Consider the following 20,950-nt stretch of genomic DNA (forward strand, 5'->3'; position numbering starts at 1 on the left):
ATACCGGAGAGATATTTTTTATGGTTCCAAGTTATATTAATCTGTTATGTTAATCTATTATAAATACCTATGATGTATTTTAAATTAATGCATTTAAGATTAATATATATTTTTGATAAATTTTGAAATTTAAAATTTATATATTAACCTCTATTTTAGAATAACCTCTCTATAATAATATTTGTTATCGGTACCAAGGATATTATTGTATAGAAATTTTATTGTATTCAGCTGACAAGAAGATATAAGCGCATAAAAAATTAATTTTGAATTTCATTTCAAATTTGAATACATATACTTCATATAAATTCATAACTTGTTTGAACAAAAAAATATTATTATCAACAAAAATTAATTAGGTCTTAAGAATTCTAAAGTTACAATTATCAAAAATTAAGCAAGTTTTATATACAAGTTAATGTTATATTTTTTGTAAATGCGGGAAATTAATTTCATTATTACAAAAATGTCATTCAACTTTTATATGCATAATTATAATAAATTTAAATAATTTTTTTAAAATTAATTTTATGAACTTTTTTCTTAATTATATATCCAATAATTAATATGCATTTTTTATAGGTTTTATTAAACGATAATTTGTATCCACGTGAAAACATGATAATTTTTATCTAATTCAAATTAATAAAGTACACATGTTAAAATGATTTTGAGTTAAATCTCAAAAATAAAAATGGAAAAATTAGAATAAATATTAAAAAATTTATGAAATCATCATAATTATTTATGCTCTTGCATCAAATTTAAGCGGGATAATAGTTTAAAATAACAGTACAAATATTTATTTATTATGCATCTTGTTACCCACTTCTTCCTTTTTTTTGAAATGAAGTGATCTAGATTCTAGTTACCCGCTTTATTTTACTTTTTAAAACGTTCTGTACTTGGAATTTTTTTTTCTAACTTGAGATATAAGAAAAGAACTCCACAAAATTAAACCGTTCATCCGCCAAGACACATCCCTCGTCCCGCTTTCCACTTACAAAAACTCAAACATATACCAAGTCTACAATAATGTAATTTTACTCAAACAAGTGAAACGAGATTAATTCGTACATGTGCTAATGTACCTCGAAAACAACAACAAACATAACGGTGTGACATTATGTAGTACCTCGTCTTAAAACTTTAAATGAAATATTTACATTATATCAGAATTAATTTAAGGATCAATTTCGGTCGAGTTTTTTGATTTAATTTATTAAAATTTAAATATTTGTTATTGATATTAATATATATATTTGTTATTATTGTTATAGTCTATCATAACGAAATCTATTGTATAATCGAAGAAAAGTGTTGAATAATATTTTTCGTGGTAGTACAAAATCCCCTATTCTAAGATTGAGCGAATAAAACCAGTAATAAAGGTAAAATTCTTGTAGTTTGTTTTTTAAATATATTTACAATTTTTAATAAATACTTTGTATTTATAAAATAACTATGTGCTTATATTCATCTTTCCATCAAATGAGAAAAATCGAAAATGGTCATCGGCCGTTTCACATTAAATAAACTACCCGCACGCTTGCCCTACATTTCACTATATAAACACCTATTCCTGCTAGCTACTTATTCATTTCACATCAGTTTTCACCTCCTTCATTCTCACACCTCACTCTACATTCTCTCTTTCTATACATACACTTCACATTTTTTACTTTTTAGTACGAAATGGCAGCACCGCTTTCAATGCTCGAATCCAACTACGAAGCAGACAAGCTCACTTACGAGATCTTCTCCATTCTTGAAAACAAGTTCCTCTTCGGACACGATGCCTCACAACAAACATTGCAACTCGAACACTTAAAATCCGGCAAGCATGTCACCGGTAAAGTAAGAGTTCTTTCCATTGACGGCGGTGGAGCTACTGATGGTTTACTTGCAGCCAAGTCTCTTGTTCATCTAGAATCCCATCTTCAGCAAAAATCTAACAACCCTAATGCCAGGATTTCGCATTATTTCGATGTTGTTGCCGGCTCCGGCGCCGGTGGGGTCCTTGCTGCATTGCTTTTCACCGCCGGAAAAGATGGTGGGCCCATGTTTTCAGCAAAGGAGGCTTTAAAATTTATGATTGATAATCGCCGGAAAATTTCGAAGTCGATGCCGGAAGGGTTGTTCCGGCGGTTTTATGGGTCGTTGTCGTCGTCGGAGAAAGTGTTTGGGAAGATATTTGGTGAGTTGAGTTTAAAAGACACATTGAAAGCTGTTTTAGTTCCTTGTTACGATGTTAATTCTGGTGGGCCCTTTGTGTTTTCCCGCGCTGATGCGTTGGAAATTGACGGCTATGATTTTATGATCAAGGATGTTTGTGCTGCCACGTCAGCGGGTAGGTCATTTGATGTGAAGTCGGTTGATCGGAAAACCAAGATCACGGCGTTCGGCGGTGAGGTTGCAATGAACAACCCCACCGTAGCGGCGATAACTCACGTGCTTAATAATAAGCAGGAGTTTCCATTTTGTAACGGGGTTGAAGATTTGTTTGTTGTTTCTTTGGGCAATGGTGAAGCTTTTACTGCCGGTGTTACCGGAAATGCAACCCCCTTGCCGGCGGCACTTGTTAAGATAGCCGGAGATGGAGTGGCTGACATGGTAAGTGGTCTCTAGGTTTTTTGAATTAAACGATCATTATAAATTTAATTCCATAATTATGATAGAGATAAATGAATATATAAAAATCTTTTATCTCTACGTTAAAAGCTTTTAGAAAACAAACATACTTTTATCTACGTTAAAAATATTGTCGGTAGAGTAAAATAGTGTCGGTTATGCATAAAATGACAACTTATTTCGTTTGCTAATCATTGCATGACGACAAATGAAGTATAGCAGATTCATGTAGGGTTTGTATAGTTGTCCTCAATGTCGTTTTGTTTCGATTTTTATTTAGAAAACAAGGTCGATTATTAAGCTGAATTCGAATAATTTAGTTAAGGAACGACATTAGTACTTGTCTCACTGCTAACAATGCATTTGATATTGGAATTCAGGCTAATTGTGATGCTTATTGACATTGTATAGGTTGATCAAGCTGTGTCCATGGCTTTTGGGGAGTGTGCAAGTGATTATGTGCGTATTCAAGCAAACGGCGTAACCGGAGAAAATCATAGAAGCTCGAAACTTGGGAAGAAAGACTTGTTGCCGAGAGTGGATGAGATGTTGAGGATGAAAAGCGTGGAATCAGTACTATTCAAAGGAAAGAAATTAGTGGATAATTCGAATTTGGATAAATTAGAATTGTTTTCAGCCAAGTTGATCAAGGAGGAAGAGAGGAGGAAAACTAGTATATTACCAACTGTGGTGCTAAAACAAGCTGGATCGCCTAGAACTTCATCTGCCACAACTTTATCTACAGTTTCTTCTAATTAAGTTTAGCTTATTATGATATTTAGTGTAGTATGATTTAGTTGATTCCATTCAGTATACTCGTGATCAAAATCGCAAGCTACTGACTGCACCATGTAAGGGAAACTGTAATCGGATTATGGTTGGGTTCATTGGTTGAGGTTCAATATTTATATCTCTAGGTATAGAATTATATGTATAGAGGATTGATTGAGAGTGTATTGCTACTTGTATCTGTTTAATTGTCTACAAGTTTGGAATTGGTGATTTTAGCCAAACCATTTTTTAAGCAGTTGGTTACTTATGAAATGTATTGAATCCTTTTACATTGTCATAATGTTGCAATCTATCTATGTTTACCACAACTTATTAACGAAGACCATATCTTGTTTGACATATGCTGTGCAAGTCTGATACAAAGTCATGTTCAATCATAGTTCATATCTCCCGCAAGCTTTTCATTCATGCTTTAAGATGTGTTTCTAATCATACTGTTGTGGTCAAGATATTTTATTGAAGGCCACTTATCCGCTCACATCCAGACTAAGCTGCGTCTGTTACTGGATATGTCTTTCTGATCCACTCAGTCTCCAATTGCATTGAAGTCTAAGAATTAAGAGTCTGTCTACTGATCTTCATCTGATGTTGTATACAGAGCGATGTCTTCTGCAGATCAGAAGCGAATTGCCTTGTCCGGTTGTTCCTTGTTAGACTCTTGGATGATTTAGGCATTGACGTGCTTATAAGACCAATCAACTTCTACTGTAATAATCACTAATCAGTTTGCTTTAGAAAGAGAATATATTCTTGTTTTCCAGTAAAGGAAAGAAAACAGATTGAGATTGGTTGTCATTTTACTAGGATTAAATTTCTTCAAGGTCACTTGCGACTATTCAACGTTCCAGCACAGCAGCAAGTACCAACTAACAGATGCGTTGCTAAAGTGTTTCCTTCACCACGCTTTCAACTGTTGTTTTCTCAGGTATGAATTGGGACGGTTCATTCTGGGGTTCAGACTCATCTGAAGTTCATGTACACCAGATAAGAGATCAGCTCTCAAATTTAGCAGGTGGCTCGATCCGAGGAAACTGGGCTAGAGGTTTTGAGAGCTCATCTAGGGCTGAGCAAAACCGAACCGAAACGGAAAAACCGAACCGAACCGTGCTAATTTGGTTCGGTTCAGTCCTAATTTTTTCTGAAATTCGGTCTATTCGGTCCGGACCGAATAGACCGAAATAAAATTCGGTTCGGTTCGGTTCTTTTAACAAATATTTTGGTCCGGACCGAATAGACCGAATAGACCAAATAATAAAGGCTATATTTTCATATTATATACATTTTACATATATCTTAAAAATTATAATCATAATTTTTAATTTTTAATTATATTCATGGACTATTAGAACTCTACATAGCACAATACTTTAATTATATTTTAAATTTTATAATTTACGATTTAATTTTTAATGCAATTTTCTTTTTGAAAAAATTTTCGGTCTATTCGGTCCAAAACCGGACCGAACCGAATTATTTCGGTTCGGTTCGGTCCGGTCCATAATATAACTTTGGTCCGGTTCGGTCCAAGAAAAATTGACTATTCGGTTTTTCGGTCTGTTCGGTTCGGTCCGGTTTTGGACCGAACCGACCGAATGCTCAGCCCTAAGCTCATCTAAGCTTGAATTCAGCACTTGAAGGCAAGCTACTAGGTCAGCTTCAGCTCGTGCAAGCTGTACATCCTCAGCATTCCGCAACTTTCCTAGTCGCTCTACTAGCTGCTCCAAGCTCTCAGTTCGTCTGGAGTTTGTTAATTTATTCCCAAATTAGAAAATTTGGTGATTAATTAGCATTTTCCTCCTTCCACGTACGAAAAGATAAAAGCTGCTTCCTTTTCTTCGTCAGTAAGATAGTTTAGCATATGTAAGTTTGTGGTGTATTTGATCTTGAGTTAAAAAGAGAAGTATTTCATTACAATGGAAATACTACAATGCAGATCTTTTATAATGATGTGTGATATGTAGATGGTTTGTGCAAGGCGCAAAACTCAAACTAATTACAGTATACCCATTAATTAAAAAAAAAATGAAGTTCAAAACATATGTAAAGCCTAATGTCTGAGTCATATGATCAAACAATTTTCGAGTTTGGTGTTGTAAGAATTTGATGGGTATGGAGTACACTTGATGAAAAAGTTGAGATCTTTAGACAAAGAGAGCCCAATTACAAAATTCTAATGCATGTGTGTTTACTCCCTTGTTTCTTCACTGAGTTGTGTTGGTTCATGAAACTATCCAAAAATCTTTACTCATCAACCTTCTATTAATGGTGTTTTCGACTTACTTTTACGATTGTTAAAGCTATGACTGAGTACCCAACAGAAGTGAGTTAAGCCTCTGCTAGATTCAGCACGCTACATACGATATCATGATAAATCACAACTTTCAACATATAGATTACGAAGTACAAAAAAAATCTATCAAGTTGATATAAACATTCTTCTTGTAGCATTACATAGATATAATCAGAGGATGAATAAACACACACACATATCAGACAGAGGGGTCAATGAGGTCTCCGTTAAGATAAGCTCTGTAAGCAGCAACAGGCCAGCTGAATCCTCTGAAGAGGAGGCTTGAAGCCAAGGGAACATCGATAATGATCTCCTTTTGTGTTGGCTTCTTATCATCTCTGATTGCAATCAGGTAGCTCCTTCCGACCCACCCGATCCATCCAGCAATGTACAAGAACAGAATCCCTGGAGTGATGAACTCACCCCAGTGCCTTTGATCCCCACTCACTATCAAATGTGGCAACCCATCTGATCCACACAACAAACCTTGCTTTCCATAGTTATCAAACCTACATAAATACATCTTCCATATATAAGATGGTACATACTTCATTTTCCCAAAAAAAAAAAAAAATCAAATTTTGTAAAAGATTACAGTTTAGTGGAAATTGGCATATCTACTAATATTTCCCTATTTCATATAGTTAATCATAGCATCACTTTTTAGCTAACTAAGGCAGTAGTATTTGGATATTCATATAACTCATGGCTCTTTCAAAACTCATTAAAAGAATTTAACAAAGACAAAGAATGATAAGCAAATCAAAAGGCAAAGAACCGATATGATAGTGTAGTGTTATTGTTGATTACCTTCTCTTAGTCTTCTCCATGGTGGCCTTGATGGCAAGGGCAGGAGCACTATCCGGTGCATAAAGCTTGAGTGAAGACTCAAGCTTCTTGAGTTGTTGCTTCTCTCTTTTAGCAAACTGCTTAGAATCTTTGCATGGGGTTAACCCTGCGATGTCTGCGGATGCTGGGAGAACCGGAGCCGATAGCAGAATTGAAGACAATGCCAATGCAGCTGAAAATGCTTTGAGTGATGATCCTGAACTCTCCTGCTCTGTAGAAGTTGACATATTGTTGTTCTGTGATGAAGCAGAACATGAAATGGTTGCTAGCTTTGGCTTTGAAGTGAACTGAGAGTTCAATTTTGGTGTCGAAACTGGCTTGTACAAGTTTGTGGATATTGAGAGAGCCATGGCTAGACTGTTTGTTTTGCAGCTGCTGGTTGTGTGTTTTTCTTGTTTACAGGAGTGTGGAAATAATGTGGATGGTTTAATGTTAATAGATTTTTTGCAAGGAGAAATGCAATTGGTGGATGTAGAGAGGATAAGATGGGGAAATGAATTAGAACATGGCTGAGATGGATGGTTCTTATTGGATGTGGTATTTGATATTCAAGTTTGTAGATTTTACAATCTGTGTGGCTTGCTTGAAAAAGATATGTGGAAGAGGGAACAGGATCTGGATTCTCTAGCATTTGTTTACATGATGCGGAAAATCAGAACTAATCGGTTGAGATATTGATTTATAATTTTTCGAGTAATTTTTTTGAAAATCGGATAATTTATAATTTTTTAAAATCGGCCAACTTCTATGACGTGATTGTGCCAACAAAATGCTGCATATTTTCAAAAAGTAAAACTATGCAATGCCTCATTCCAGTTCCGTTAAATTTCTGAGTGAAGAACTACATTACTTATCTACTTAAATTTGACTTGGGTTTAGTTTACAGTAAAGATACACAAAAAATTCGGACCCGAAAATCTGACCCGACCCGATCCGGTCAAAATTCGGCCCGGGCTTAGGGTCTTGACGGGCCCTATATTTTTAGGCAAAACCCGGCCCGACCCGATTCAAAACCCGGTTAAAATCTGATTATTCTAATATATTTATGAATTTACATTTACTATAAATATAAATAATACTTTAAACACATATATTTACATATTTGTGATTAATAATATAATTTATATATTTCATTACATAAATGATGAAAGAAGAAATATAGTAAGTACACTATATATATTTGGATAACAATGATAAAATATATTATTTTATAAACATTTTTATTTTTTGCCGAATTTAAATGTTTTCAACGAAACAATGTTTTCATAAATTATTTCATTTAAACTAATACATTTTTACAATGATCTAGTTGCTAACATATGTAGTCTTCAAAATCTCTAATAAAACTCGATCTGATTTAAATTAGAAAAAAGCGCGGTCCGATCCGATCTGGCCAGAAAAAAAAAAAAAAGCCCGGTTAGACCCTCCTCGAGGGCCCAACCGGGCTCTGACATTTTCGGAAAGTTCGGCCCGGTCAAAGTCAAAGCCCGAAAAGTCCGGCCCGGTCAAAATTCGGGTATTTTAAGGCCCGGTCAAAACCCGACCCGGTGGACGTTTGGTGCATCTCTGGTTCATGTTATCGGATGAATTCCATCTTATTGTTCCTCATTAGACAATCAAATGTTCAAGATTCAAGAACATGTATTTAACACCCCTCGGCCCTCACAACCTTAATGTTGTGTGGCTCAACATGTATGCTATGTATACAGTCATTCACGCGGCAGGATGTGGGGAGTGATTATAATAAAATGATTAGAGTCTTCCTACTCTGTGTAATCAGATAAAACTAATTTAGAATATAATCAAAGTTTCATCTTTGAAAACGAATTTCCATTTTGCAACCCAAAGAAGAGAATTAAATTGTAAATAAAATTTATGTAGAGAAAAGTAGACCGGGAAGAGTGCCGGTTGCGGTTCTTTAGTTGGAAGGAAACAAACTGAAACAAAATTTGATAATTGAATTGGGCAAAGCACGTAACGCATCAGTTTTGACTTTCAGATTTAAAATAAATTTTGATAATTAAACTGTGCGAAGCACATAACATATTAGTTTTGACTTTCAAATTTGGAATATTTTTTCAGGTACCAACCACTTCTTTTTTTTAGTTCTAAAAATACCAACAAAATTATTTAAACTAAGGTATGTCCTTTTGGGGATTTATAGTGTAGCCCCTCCCCATTTAGGGATGACAATCGGGTCGGGTATTGCAAAATCCATATCCAAACCCGAAATTTTATTCATACCCGAACCCGACCCGGACCTGGAAAATATCCGAAAATGAATATCCAAACCCGATCCATCGGATTTCAGATCGGATTCGGATATACCCGAAACCCGAAATTTTTTGAATTATATATTCATACCCGAACACGAACTCGAAATCTGAAAATTTGTATAGTTATTGATATCCCCAGTGCTTGGGATCGAAGACGTGACTTGTAGAAGAAAAGTTTTAATGTCATCTTCAACCACTCCACCACATCATTAATTGTGTTATTATATATATAGCTAATATTTAAAAAATCAACTCAATTGATACCTGTTTTTTTAGATTTATTACTAAAACATGTTTTGTTAACCTTATAAACCTTATCACCCATTTAAATAATTGAATAATTATATTTCATTAAATTTTATAATTAGTTAATTTTTAACATAAATATAAAATATATGTTCTAAAAATTATAAAATAATATGTATAAAGTAAATTATAGAATATATATATATATATTACATAATATTATAATGTGTAATATATAAAATTCTAATATTATATATATAATTAATATATATATGTATATATTTAATAATTCAGGTTTTTTCGGATTTCGGGTTCGGATCGGGTCCGGATAGCGTTTCGGATTTCGGATCGGGTTTTAGATCGATATACTACTATCCAAATCCAAATCTAAATCCAAAAATTTTCGGGTTTAAAACTTAAATCCATATCCAAATCCAAAAAATCGGGTTCGGTATATCCAAAATTTCGGATTTCGAATCGGATATCCGTAGGATCGGATTATTTTGTCATCACTATCCCCGTTAGGTGAGATTTACGAGTACTCCCTCCTATCATATTCCTTACAAACAAACAATTTAAGATTCCGTATATAATACAATTTTATTTAATTATTATAAAACAAAAAATTTATAATAGAAGTTAAAATTAAATATTTATTTAAAAAATAAATTAATTAAAAATAAACTATAAAATTATACTTATACACCTAAAAATACGTGAAAAGCACTTAAAAATATAAATGGATAAGTTACATTCCATATCTTTCATTTAAGCTAAGCTAATAAGGTAAACCAACTCCAATGACAATTAACTAAAAAAACCTTACAAAAACCTCATTTGTCATTTTTATTTTCTAGTAAAATTAAAGAAATTATTGGGAAAATAATTGAAAAATTATCAAAAATACTAATTTTTGAGATTTATTTATAATTTTACCATCTTTTGAAAATAATTAAAAAAATATAGTTCAGAAACCAAAACAATCACATATACAATTTATATGAAAGTACTAAATTTTTTCTTTATTACATTTGAAGTTTTATATAGAGGTGTACGCGGTTAAGTTTGATACAGTTGTGAGATCAAAATCGCACCAAACAATGTATAGCAGTTTTCTTAAATGTTCAATCTTAGTCGCATTTGCGGTTATGGTTAATCGCGACTTTTTCAACCGCACGGCTGCGATTAGTGTGGATCGATTTGCGGTTCAACCATCGACTTGTACGATAAATGATAAATAAAAATAGTTCATTGTAATTATACTTATCAAATTTTAGAAATTTATAAAAATAAAATGTCCTACAATCTTGTACAAGTGGTTATTGGGTTTGGGTTCAAGTTTTTGTTCTTTCAATAGTTTATTTAAATTATGAAACATAAAGTCCAGCATTTCAAAACCCCAAACTATTTATCTTTTAATTCTTATATATGGTTGTTTCTGCATTTTATGATATATATTATATATTATATTATATATATAACTGTTTCGGTTCGACTATTGTGATTATTTAAAAATCAAATTCGCAGTCAATCCACGGATATGCAATTCTTGTCATTTTAATTCGCATTCTATTCGTATTTTGCGGTTATCCGCAAAGAGTGGCGCGATTGCGAGCAATGCGAGCGCGATTGAGCGGATTATCTGTACGTGTCTAATGCATTTGAAATTGCATCTGGTTAAAGTGGGTTGTAAAATCATATTTTTGCAAATTAAAACTTAAAAAAAATTGTGATTTATAAAAAATAAAAATAAAAATATGTATTTTTTAAAGAAACTCAATATTTTATAAAAACCTGGCTTAATCGATAATGGGGAAAAAACTTCCAAGGGTGATGGTTAAACTTACATTTTAGACCTCAAACCATAAATCTAAAAATCAACAGTATTACCGATTAATCACCGTATTAATCCTCTTTGTCTTAGTTTGTATAGAATCATCTTTCCTTTTATTTTAAAATCCAACTAATCGGTGCCAATTTTTCTAGAATTAAAATATAATGAAATTCAAAGACACAATCTATAAATAATGTCTAACTGATAACTGACAAGACAAATAAGACAGTATCTATTGTAAATGAGACAAACCCTTTACGAATGAGACAGACAATGAGATAGTCTCAATTAATCTGCTGGAAATATAAAATTACTGAAATATAAATGCAGTAATATAAAAAATGAACAATGTAGAACACCCAAAGTTTTCACTTCGTTCAGCCCCTAGTCCTAATCTATGGCCTACATCCAAGTCCACATGCCAACTAGTATAGAGAATGTATTATATCAACTTCAATAAAAAGAAATTACAATCTTCTCTTTGATTACAAAAGGTAATTTTAAAAGAACCCTTTCTCTAGCACACTTGCTACCTAGCACTACTGCTATCACCTAGCTCACTGGCTAGCTTGGCTACTCTTTTGAAATCAAAACCATGCCACAACCTAACACAAGTTGATATGAATACATGTAGTGAAGAACAATGAAAATTACAATTCAAACTAACTTCTTGATTGACCGGCTATTCAAGAGATATAAACAAGAAAGATTTTCAGAATGTATATAAAATAGATCGTGAAAAGCCTTAGGTGTAATCTGAAAACATGAGATATGTCTTCTTATTTAATAAGATTTTCAAGAGAATGGAATAAAAAGAGTTTTTCAGACAATAAAGATAAAACGTGGAATAAACACTTTTAATTGAATCTGAAAAACAAGATGTGTATTTATACACAAAAATCTAACGGGTTTGATTTTCAAAACAAAGAAGATATAAGATTGGATAAATTATTTATTTGAAAATATTTGAATTAATCTTTGTAAAACAACCCGTTAGTTGCTTGTAAAAAATAAACCCTGATTCACGTGATTTGCAGGCTATTGCTTGAATCCGTAGAGTCCCAGTACACAACTGAAGTGTAGCGGCTGCGGGTTATCTACAAAATATATATATATATATAAACCTTAGAAAAGACAAGATTTCTTGAGGAAAAAAGATAAGATTTGAGTTGTTCAAATAAATTTATCAAGATAAGATTTAATTTGGAGATAAACTTATTTACCTAGTCAAAAAAAATTACAAAAATCCTATCACTTATAACAACTAAGTCCTATAAGTAAATCTTGAATTAGTTCACCATCATAAATCTCTGCAAGTCAACATTCTCTCCCTTTTATAATATTCTCTCCCTTTTATAATGATGACAGAAAACAATTACCCCCTATAAAAACACTTAAAACTCTGTTCAAGATGTTAGTAACAAGAAAATGACATATATGGCATATGCAGATTATATCTTTATGCAACAGATATATCAATAAGTATAAAACCAAATGAAATAAGTACATAATCAAAATAAAAAATAACTCTCTACATCATCATAAATCTGCAAGTCAACATATAAAACATCATAAATAAAATTTTAGCATTATTTTTAATGTCCTATTATTATTCCGATTAATCTTTCCAATCAATCATTGATTATCTGACTAATTGCTCTAGCGTATCTTTATCGAATAATGACGATTCAAGTATTTTAGAACACTGTTTCAAACTAATTAGTTAATAATATATTACACAATAATTACGATACATGTTACATAGCTAAATAACTCGGTTAGATCCTTCAAAAAAAAAAACTCAACACGGTACAAATGACTAGTGGGGAAGTATCTCTAGCTAATGATCAAAGAACAAAGGGATACTCTCCGCTTCAACGAGCTAGAGAACCAAATGCAGTCACTTGGCAAAGTAAAAATGATGTGCAGTCATTCTATTCTTTCCATTGGACCATCATTGTAGGCAGCATCTGCCGAAGAGGTGTCCATATCGTTCAGACCCAATTCCTCATTCTGTTCCCATGATCTCTCATACTCCTCAACTAGCCAAGGAAAAAATATATTAATTTCCAGAAAAACATTGAAGCTTGAAATATACAGAACCATAGCGACTGAATATTAGGGCATTGACTTGCAATCTTGCCCCCCCCCCCACACACACAAAAAACCCAACCCCCATTATTTTTATTCCTGAAGACTACAAACCTTTTTGTGTATGAGCAGTTGCTAGATTGTTCGATGAACTTGAGTATGAGTATCACACTATCGCTCTCTAAAATGAAATGTTTGATACTTGGAATATTTGGGGTGACGAAATGTCATCTGTAGCTTACAAATAATTTGGAGTGTTTTTTTCAATTATGCATATTTCCAGGGAGAAAGACTTACAAGATAACTGATGGTCCTCGCTAATATTATCAGTCACTGGAGCAACAAAAGAATTTGCTAGTGCGTCATCTAAAATTAGCGTCCACGGTTCTTCAACACTTAATAGCTGCAGGAGACACAAAACTTTCATCAATGCCAAATGAATGAGACTGTTCACTTCACAAGATATACCAGCAAGAAGTGAAATCACAGATAAGGTCAGTGACCTAGCTCTCATTCTCAGAACCCACTTTATATTATTTGTATAGCAATTGCAAAACCCACCTTCATAAGCTTCGTGCCGAAGTCCTGCCATTTGGTTTTTCTGTTATCGTCAAGACTATCTCCAAAACTAAATCCATGCACTCTTTCTAGACCTGCAGTGTCACTTATAGTTTCAGTAAGATGATACATATATTTTGAGATATCGAAGAACTATATACAAGATCCATTGTAGAAAGTAGCAGATCATCAGCATATCTCACAAGATTGATAACTTGCAAGTAATAGGCAACTAACTCGCACTTTACCGATACATGACCTATCTTACAGTCTAGCTAGATCGACTAGTCACCTGCTGACATGGGGAAATAAAATGAGAGGACCTACTAAAATAAAAGCATACAAGCTAAATAGAAATCAGGAACACGTATAAATTATAATATTAAGTGTATGGACATTTAATTAATAAACCAGAAGATCAAGCAGGTGTACTCACTTTCACTAATTTTTGTTATCAAACCTTCCACGGTAGTCACTAAACCTCCTAATGTCCCGCTAGCCAGCTCCAACTCGACTTCTGGAATGATCACGCTTGCAGTGTCTGACTGTAAGTCCAAAAATGATAGCAATAAACCGTATTAACACATGGGAATATAGAAGGTTATATATTTCAAAATAAAATTACATGTTAAGATCAGAGGCTCGAATGCAGAATTAATACATAATTGACCTGTGATGCTCGGACTCTTCAGAAAACCCTGCCGTACCCGTGTCAACGGGACACGACACTGACACCAACACTTGGATCCGGATCCCAATGACATTTGGAAAATGGGCATTTCATCTCAGACATTTGATAGCCTCTCTCTAATATTTTGTTATATTAACCCTTTAACTTTTGACATTGTACTTCTTTTAAATTTATATCTATTATAAATATTATTTTACCCTTGTTTTTTAAACGTTCATATATAATTTAATATAAAATGATAGGTATTTGTGTATAAAAATTATCATAATATATCAAATATACTAATTGCCGTGTCCAAATCCAAGTGTAGGATCCTTATAAAACGTGTCCCCAGGTCTTTGATTTTTAAGTTCGAAGAATTGGACACTCTGATACGTGTCCGTGTCTGATCCTTCTAAAAGAGTCTGAGCATTATTATGATAATTCAGTAGCAAGAAATTAGGCTCAACATTCTGAGAGAACACAAGAAAATAATTTACAAGCTTAACGTGTGTTTCAGTCACATTAAAACTCAACCAATATCAAAACATATAATCTCACTGTATGCCCGTATCTGATTTATACTTGATAATCAGACAAAACAAATGCAGTACATTTCAACAATCAACCATATGGAGTAATTCATCTCTTTCTAGGATATGTTTCAGTGCGAACCAAGTTGAGAAACGAGATTGGATGAAAATTCTACATCCTGTTCCACAAAAGATTTGATTGACATGCCTAGAGTACTAAAACCTTAAATAAAACAAAACCTAATGAAACTAAAATGAAAGATACTGGAATTTGGTATGTGGACTGGGATCTTCACCTTGGTCAAGCAGATCTAGATAAAAGAATAGCCATGTTTTTAAGTTTAAATCTTTATTTGTGTCCTATATAATATTCAAGCCTTATGATCCTTGAAAGAACTGTTTTAAAAGCGTCAGACACTGATAAATATCTGTCTGGCCACCATTAGGTGCTAGATTGAACCGCTCATAAAGGCTAAATTAACAATGTTAAATAAAGCCTGCCTTGTCAAGTAGTACCTCAATAAGAATGCTGGTTCTTACTATCCATATAATATGATTAATGTAACACACAAACTCTTTATTTTTGGATCAAAAGATTCCATTTATTCAGAAATGACTCCAATAGACTTATTAGAGGGAGGGTCACATTGGTGTGCATCCAGTAGGATTTGAACCTACAAATTAGCCAATCAAGAAGGGCTGCCTCAACCATGTAGCCATAGATGCTTATCAGCAACCCCCCTCCCCAATTATGAATATCCAAAATTCCAATGCAACGTATTATTAGAATAAATAAATTTAATTTAGAAGGAACAGATAAAAGAGTATCAATTCTTACATGATTGGGAGAAATTATAAATTCTCGAAATTCATTACACTCACAGTTTAATTTCATTTCACTGGGATATTTTACCATATTTTCCAACCAATAATAGTTTATAAAACTATTAATCCATGAATTTGGAGAATCCTACTTTCACGGAATTCACATGGTTTAACAAGCGACTGTTATCTAGGGTGAAATCCTCTGTGCAGTAACAGTCCTTATACATTGTATAGTTCTAACAATTAAATTCAATTGGAGCCCATACTGATACATGGTTAAACTAATTATGTTCCAAACAGGAAAACGAACTAAGATAACCTAGTCGATTTCTCAATTCGTAGAGTACTCGAGCTCCCCCAGTAACTTAAAAGTGTAGCATGCCTATAGGCTATATCTACTAATCTTCGCAGTGATGAAATAGATTAAAAATTGAAGAATTTTAGGCCACTTAAAGGGAACTTATTTTTTGCTAAATACGAAAGGAACCTTTTGTCAACCAGATAAGATGTAGTTTCTATTAGTAATGAGTATCCTTGGGGATATCAAAAACTAATTAATTACGACTTAAGAGAGATTCAACAACTAAAACAAAGATGGGTTCTTACTTCTTAGCCTTGTTCCATTTTATTATACAAGCACATTAAAAAAGTGAATTAATATATACCTTAATGACATCGCGGCTTAGATCTTTAATGTTTTTCACAGAAACTATAACTTTCTTTCCTTTTGCAGGAATACAACCACCAGCCTTCAACTGTAAAATTTTCAAATTACATTTAAGATACCAAGACAAGGTATACTTTCAAAAAGTAAGTGACACAAAACCAATGCCCAACCACTGGCAGAAAAGGAAAAAAATTAAACGTGCAAACCTCAGAATTGCGGTAACCACAAGCGTCACAAGTAGATGCCATGACAATTACTTCTTGAAAGTAAGGAATCTCTGTGCATTTATTAAGCTTCGACAAATTTGACACTGTACTAATATGTTTAATTGAAGTAATATGTGCATACATTTTCTGCAGCAATAGAGATTTAATATATATGGCATAAAGGGCTAGCCTTCATGCAGATGCATCGTGCAAGTTAAGAGAAATTCTTAATCTCGCTTAATAATTTACTAATTATAGCCTTGATGCTTATTACGATTTAAGAACATGTAGAATGAGGATACTGGTTACAAACATCCGGGTTTCACAGCTGACAGCACAGGTTCCACATGTTGATGGAAACGTCATCACCTGTAAACATAAATGCAAAACAAAATAAATAAAAAATTATGTTCTGGAAAGTATTACGTTACAGATACCTACTGGACAGAATTTTACCTCTTCTGGTGCAGAATACCGAAACAAAGCATCAGAGATCTCTGTACCAGCACCCTGAGCAATGGCTCGACGACCAGCTCTTGCCCCAACTGATCCATGTGGTTCTCTGATTACATGAGCAACGCCATTGTTTGTTCCTTCAACAGGTGCTTCTCCACTGTCTTCTTCCGCTTGTGATGGATTCGCAAGGTAGCCCAGTAATGCCTGCTGTTCAGGAGTTCGCTCATAGAATTTAATGGCCAAAGATGGGTCTACAGAAGGGGCAAACCTGTTCAGGGTAACATACTCTTCAGACTCAAGTAAAAATGTAATATACAAGTATCTATTGGCTATTGCCACTTTCCAGCAAATGGTTATAATAAAATTTCTAAAAAACATATTTATCTTACGGATTTTCAATGTAGCTATTGCCAGCAGGATCATCCAGAACAAAAGTAAAGGGGGAGTCTCCTGAAGCACAAGATTTCAACTTCGACAAGAAACTATCTATTGCTTCGGCAGTGTGTGGGTCAACTTTCTGGAATATTAAAAAATTGTTATAACACGTGGGAAATATAGCTATCATGCAAAAGACATAATTTTAAAAAAAGACAACCAGCACCTTTCGCTCTTCCTGAAGGGCCTGCAATTCATCCGCAGCGCGTACTAATATCCCTTCCACCTAAACCAGAAAAAAATGTCAGCCGCTAATAAAAGGATACAGATATCAATGGCCCATACTGATTCTGCAATGGTCCATAAGCTGTTCTGTCTGTGTGAAAAGGGGTCTGTTCTATAACTTAAAGTAGTCGTTACAGCATACAAGCAATAGAAAATGTGATAACATTTGCACATGATGATTCATCTTTTAATATAAAAAAACTCTCATATATTATATGATAACTGACTGGTATGAATCTGAGTGACCACTTACTATCTTTAGTGATTCCGGCATCAATAGCGGTCATGATGATTCACCTTGTATACGGTAAACATTCTCCGAGTCCTTTGATATTAGTATTATAATGATTTATAAGTTATAATGTTCAGTGATTTCCCTAAACTCACGGCCTTAGGTCATATAATGCAGTACATAGATTATCACAAAACATAGAATATTAATTTGTTGATTAAATGTAAATATGTAATGTAGAATCATCACAAAATAAGTGAGATGTAAAGTTATTACCGTGGACAAAGATCCTCGCTGAGCCTCCGGTGGAATCTCAAATTCTAGTTCAGGAATCTGCACATAGTAAATTTGTGTTTGTATGAGTTGAAGAATTAATAGTAGATTTAAGGGTAATATGGTACTTTCTGTGAGTTAGTTACTAATGCTGTAGTATAAATACAACTTCTAACCCTACATTTCAGTTTATGTTAAATTTTAAAAAAAAGGAATAGTTTCCACAACTCTCTATAACTGATTATCTCTATCTCTAGGGTTTGCTCACTATATTCTTCTTCTACAAGTTTCTCTCTGTTCTCTGTCTAAACTTTATATTTCTGCCTTCTATATCTCTGATTCTATCTCTATTCTGCTATTTTTCTCTGCTATATCTACCTGTTATCTTACTTCAAACTAAATAAAACACCAAAAACAGTGATGGAATCAACTCAGGAACCTTAGGATTCCTGGCAGAAACGGATCATTAATTTGTTATATACTAAAAATGTTTTCTTCTATAACACAATTTCCAGTTGACTGATGTTGAGAGTAGATTTAGTTTTATTTAATTATCATTCTTTTGAACTTCCAAATACACAACATATTCACAGGACAAATATCACCAATCTAGCTTAACTGATAGATACAAGAATTTGTGAATATCCTGGAATGAAACCTGGTTACTTCATACAGGTATATCTTCACAATAGAACAGTGATCATTACCTTTATTGTGGCACTTTCAGACTTCACCACTTGTCGATTGAGCACCTGAAAAGAAAATCATATTAGCCTTTCACTACTCTTGAGATACAGATGACAATGTTCATTTACATATCGAAACAGAAGAGATCTATATATACTATAAGCATGGTCTACATTTATGTTAAAAATTAAAAAAAAAAATCACTCCTACAACCTTTCGGTCACCTGGTTGTATTTTCAGGCTATAGTTACAACCTCGCGATTGTATCTCACCGGCAAATTGTACTTCATTGTTCCTGACGAATTTTTAAAAAATCAGCATCGATAAGATACGGATAAAATGGCAAATTCAACATGACTTTACTGTTCATATCATTAAGGGTGGACTCGAATTACCTCTCACCACAATGTGTGCACTCGAAAGCTGACAACAAGATCTGCGATCCAAGAAAATTTCAAAATATTATGTTAACAAGAAAACAAAATCCAATCTTTTTGCAGACAAAATTATAAGTAGGAGTAGAACGCAGAGAAAAAGAGGTAAACATTCGAAAGATTAAAATTTTAACCTTGCCATGAAATTAGAACCAAACTAATATTAAGCAACCAGATATACGGAATTGAATTATACCATTAACGACAAAAAATGCAAATAGAAACTACCTTTCGGAAATTTGGAATAGAAGTCAACAAAAACCTTGTCATCCCCTGTAAAAATCAATCAGGCAGCAAAACATGCTGAATCAATTCCAATGATAACAATGAATGCAATTAACTAACTATAAAACGACACAAACCGTATTAGTAACAAGAATACAATAAACACCTAACAAACTATCAAAGTCGGTTATAAATAAGCACAGCTAGCTTTAAAACAACAATTCGATAATAAAAAATTAGTTTGGTATAATCTGTTACACCTTTCCTAAGACTTATAAACTTATAATCACATAAAGGCAATTACTATCGTGAAACAAATAATTGAAAAAGAAACAAGACATACATTATTTTGGCAACGCATACAAAGGCTCTCAACTTGATAAAGAGGAGCATCACCAATTGAATCCGTTGCAATTGCTTCTACTATTGAGCCTATTACTTCTTCTTTTGTTTGTGCCGCCATTACTGCCCCTGCGTGTTTTTGAATGTATCTATCTATCTGGGTGTGTGATATGTAATATGTATGTATATTGATTGCAGAAGAGATTAATCTGAAATTTTATGCCTAGGCCTAGCAGCTTCTAGGGTTTTCTTGCCTTTTTTTATATAGTTTATATATAATTTAAAAATAAATGATTCGTGTTTTTATGATGTAAATATATTTTTTATTGATAATTTAAATAATTAAGTAATATTTTTGTAGTATTTTTTTGTCATGATCTATGTACTCGTATCTATCTATACTATAATAGATGAAACATTAAAAATTTGGTTGGTGGTTGTTAGTCGTTCTATTATATTTAAAATATTATATTTAAAACAAGACACCTAAAATTACCCGTCTATCAATTCTATTATATTTAAAATAGGATACTTATATTATGACACTTCATATTATATTTAAAACAGAACACTTAAAATTAATCGTCTATCAATTCTATTATATTTAAAATTGGACACTTATATTATATTTTTATCTATACCATTATATTAAAGACGAAATATTGAAAATTTGGTTGTCAATCGTTGTTAACCGTTAGATTTATTCTTAAAAATTAGTATTATTTAAGAGGTATAAGGTTCGAATCATGCCGGCAACATATTAAAATTATAAAAAAATAGTTTTTTTTGAGAGGTATAATCAAAATTAGAATTTACAATATATATGATAAAAACAACCGTGCATAGCACGGGTTATAAAATAGTATTAATTGGAAATAATGCCCAAAATACACCACTTTTTAGCTTCTGATGTCCAAAATGCCTGAGTGCGCGAGTTCCGCCCTAAATACCCACGGATTAAGCATTCTTAACATGCGTATTCAGATTTTTTAAAACCTGTAAATAACACGCATGTTAAGAATGCGTGTTTTGTTTTGAAAATACAAAGAATACGCATCTTCATGATGCGTATTCACTAAAAGTTAAAAAACCTATACGCATGTTTAGATGCGCGTCCTTTACAAATTTTGAAAAAAAGAAATCCGCATGTGAGGAATGTGTATTCTGTAGGTA

At 33.0% G+C, this 20,950-nt stretch overlaps 3 protein-coding genes across 3 annotated transcripts; 1 reads left to right on the forward strand and 2 right to left on the reverse strand.

Annotated features, from left to right (window-relative positions):
* The first annotated feature begins 1,587 nt into the window (after positions 1 to 1,587).
* Positions 1,588 to 3,626, forward strand: LOC141667906 (patatin-like protein 7). The gene is made up of 2 exons (XM_074474549.1): positions 1,588 to 2,613; positions 3,043 to 3,626. The coding sequence occupies exons 1-2, from the start codon at positions 1,696 to 1,698 to the stop codon at positions 3,388 to 3,390; spliced, it is 1,266 nt and encodes a 421-aa protein (XP_074330650.1). The 5' UTR covers positions 1,588 to 1,695; the 3' UTR covers positions 3,391 to 3,626.
* Positions 3,627 to 5,824: 2,198 nt separating this feature from the next.
* LOC141666865 (photosystem I reaction center subunit III, chloroplastic-like) lies at positions 5,825 to 7,010 on the reverse strand. Its single transcript, XM_074473086.1, has 2 exons — positions 6,524 to 7,010; positions 5,825 to 6,222 (listed from the first exon to the last, which is right to left on the reverse strand). Exons 1-2 carry the CDS (start codon positions 6,910 to 6,912, stop codon positions 5,913 to 5,915), a joined length of 699 nt encoding a protein of 232 aa, XP_074329187.1. The 5' UTR covers positions 6,913 to 7,010; the 3' UTR covers positions 5,825 to 5,912.
* Positions 7,011 to 12,611: 5,601 nt separating this feature from the next.
* On the reverse strand, positions 12,612 to 20,008 carry LOC141666560 (uncharacterized). The gene is made up of 16 exons (XM_074472625.1): positions 19,779 to 20,008; positions 19,439 to 19,483; positions 19,172 to 19,212; positions 18,990 to 19,071; positions 18,797 to 18,841; positions 18,093 to 18,149; positions 17,526 to 17,585; positions 17,314 to 17,441; positions 16,925 to 17,192; positions 16,771 to 16,837; positions 16,469 to 16,539; positions 16,261 to 16,350; positions 14,004 to 14,112; positions 13,571 to 13,662; positions 13,307 to 13,412; positions 12,612 to 12,960 (listed from the first exon to the last, which is right to left on the reverse strand). Exons 1-16 carry the CDS (start codon positions 19,896 to 19,898, stop codon positions 12,848 to 12,850), a joined length of 1,494 nt encoding a protein of 497 aa, XP_074328726.1. The 5' UTR covers positions 19,899 to 20,008; the 3' UTR covers positions 12,612 to 12,847.
* Positions 20,009 to 20,950: the final 942 nt, after the last annotated feature.

This window comes from Apium graveolens, chromosome 6 (assembly GCF_009905375.1).
Source record: "Apium graveolens cultivar Ventura chromosome 6, ASM990537v1, whole genome shotgun sequence".
NCBI lineage: Eukaryota > Viridiplantae > Streptophyta > Magnoliopsida > Apiales > Apiaceae > Apium > Apium graveolens.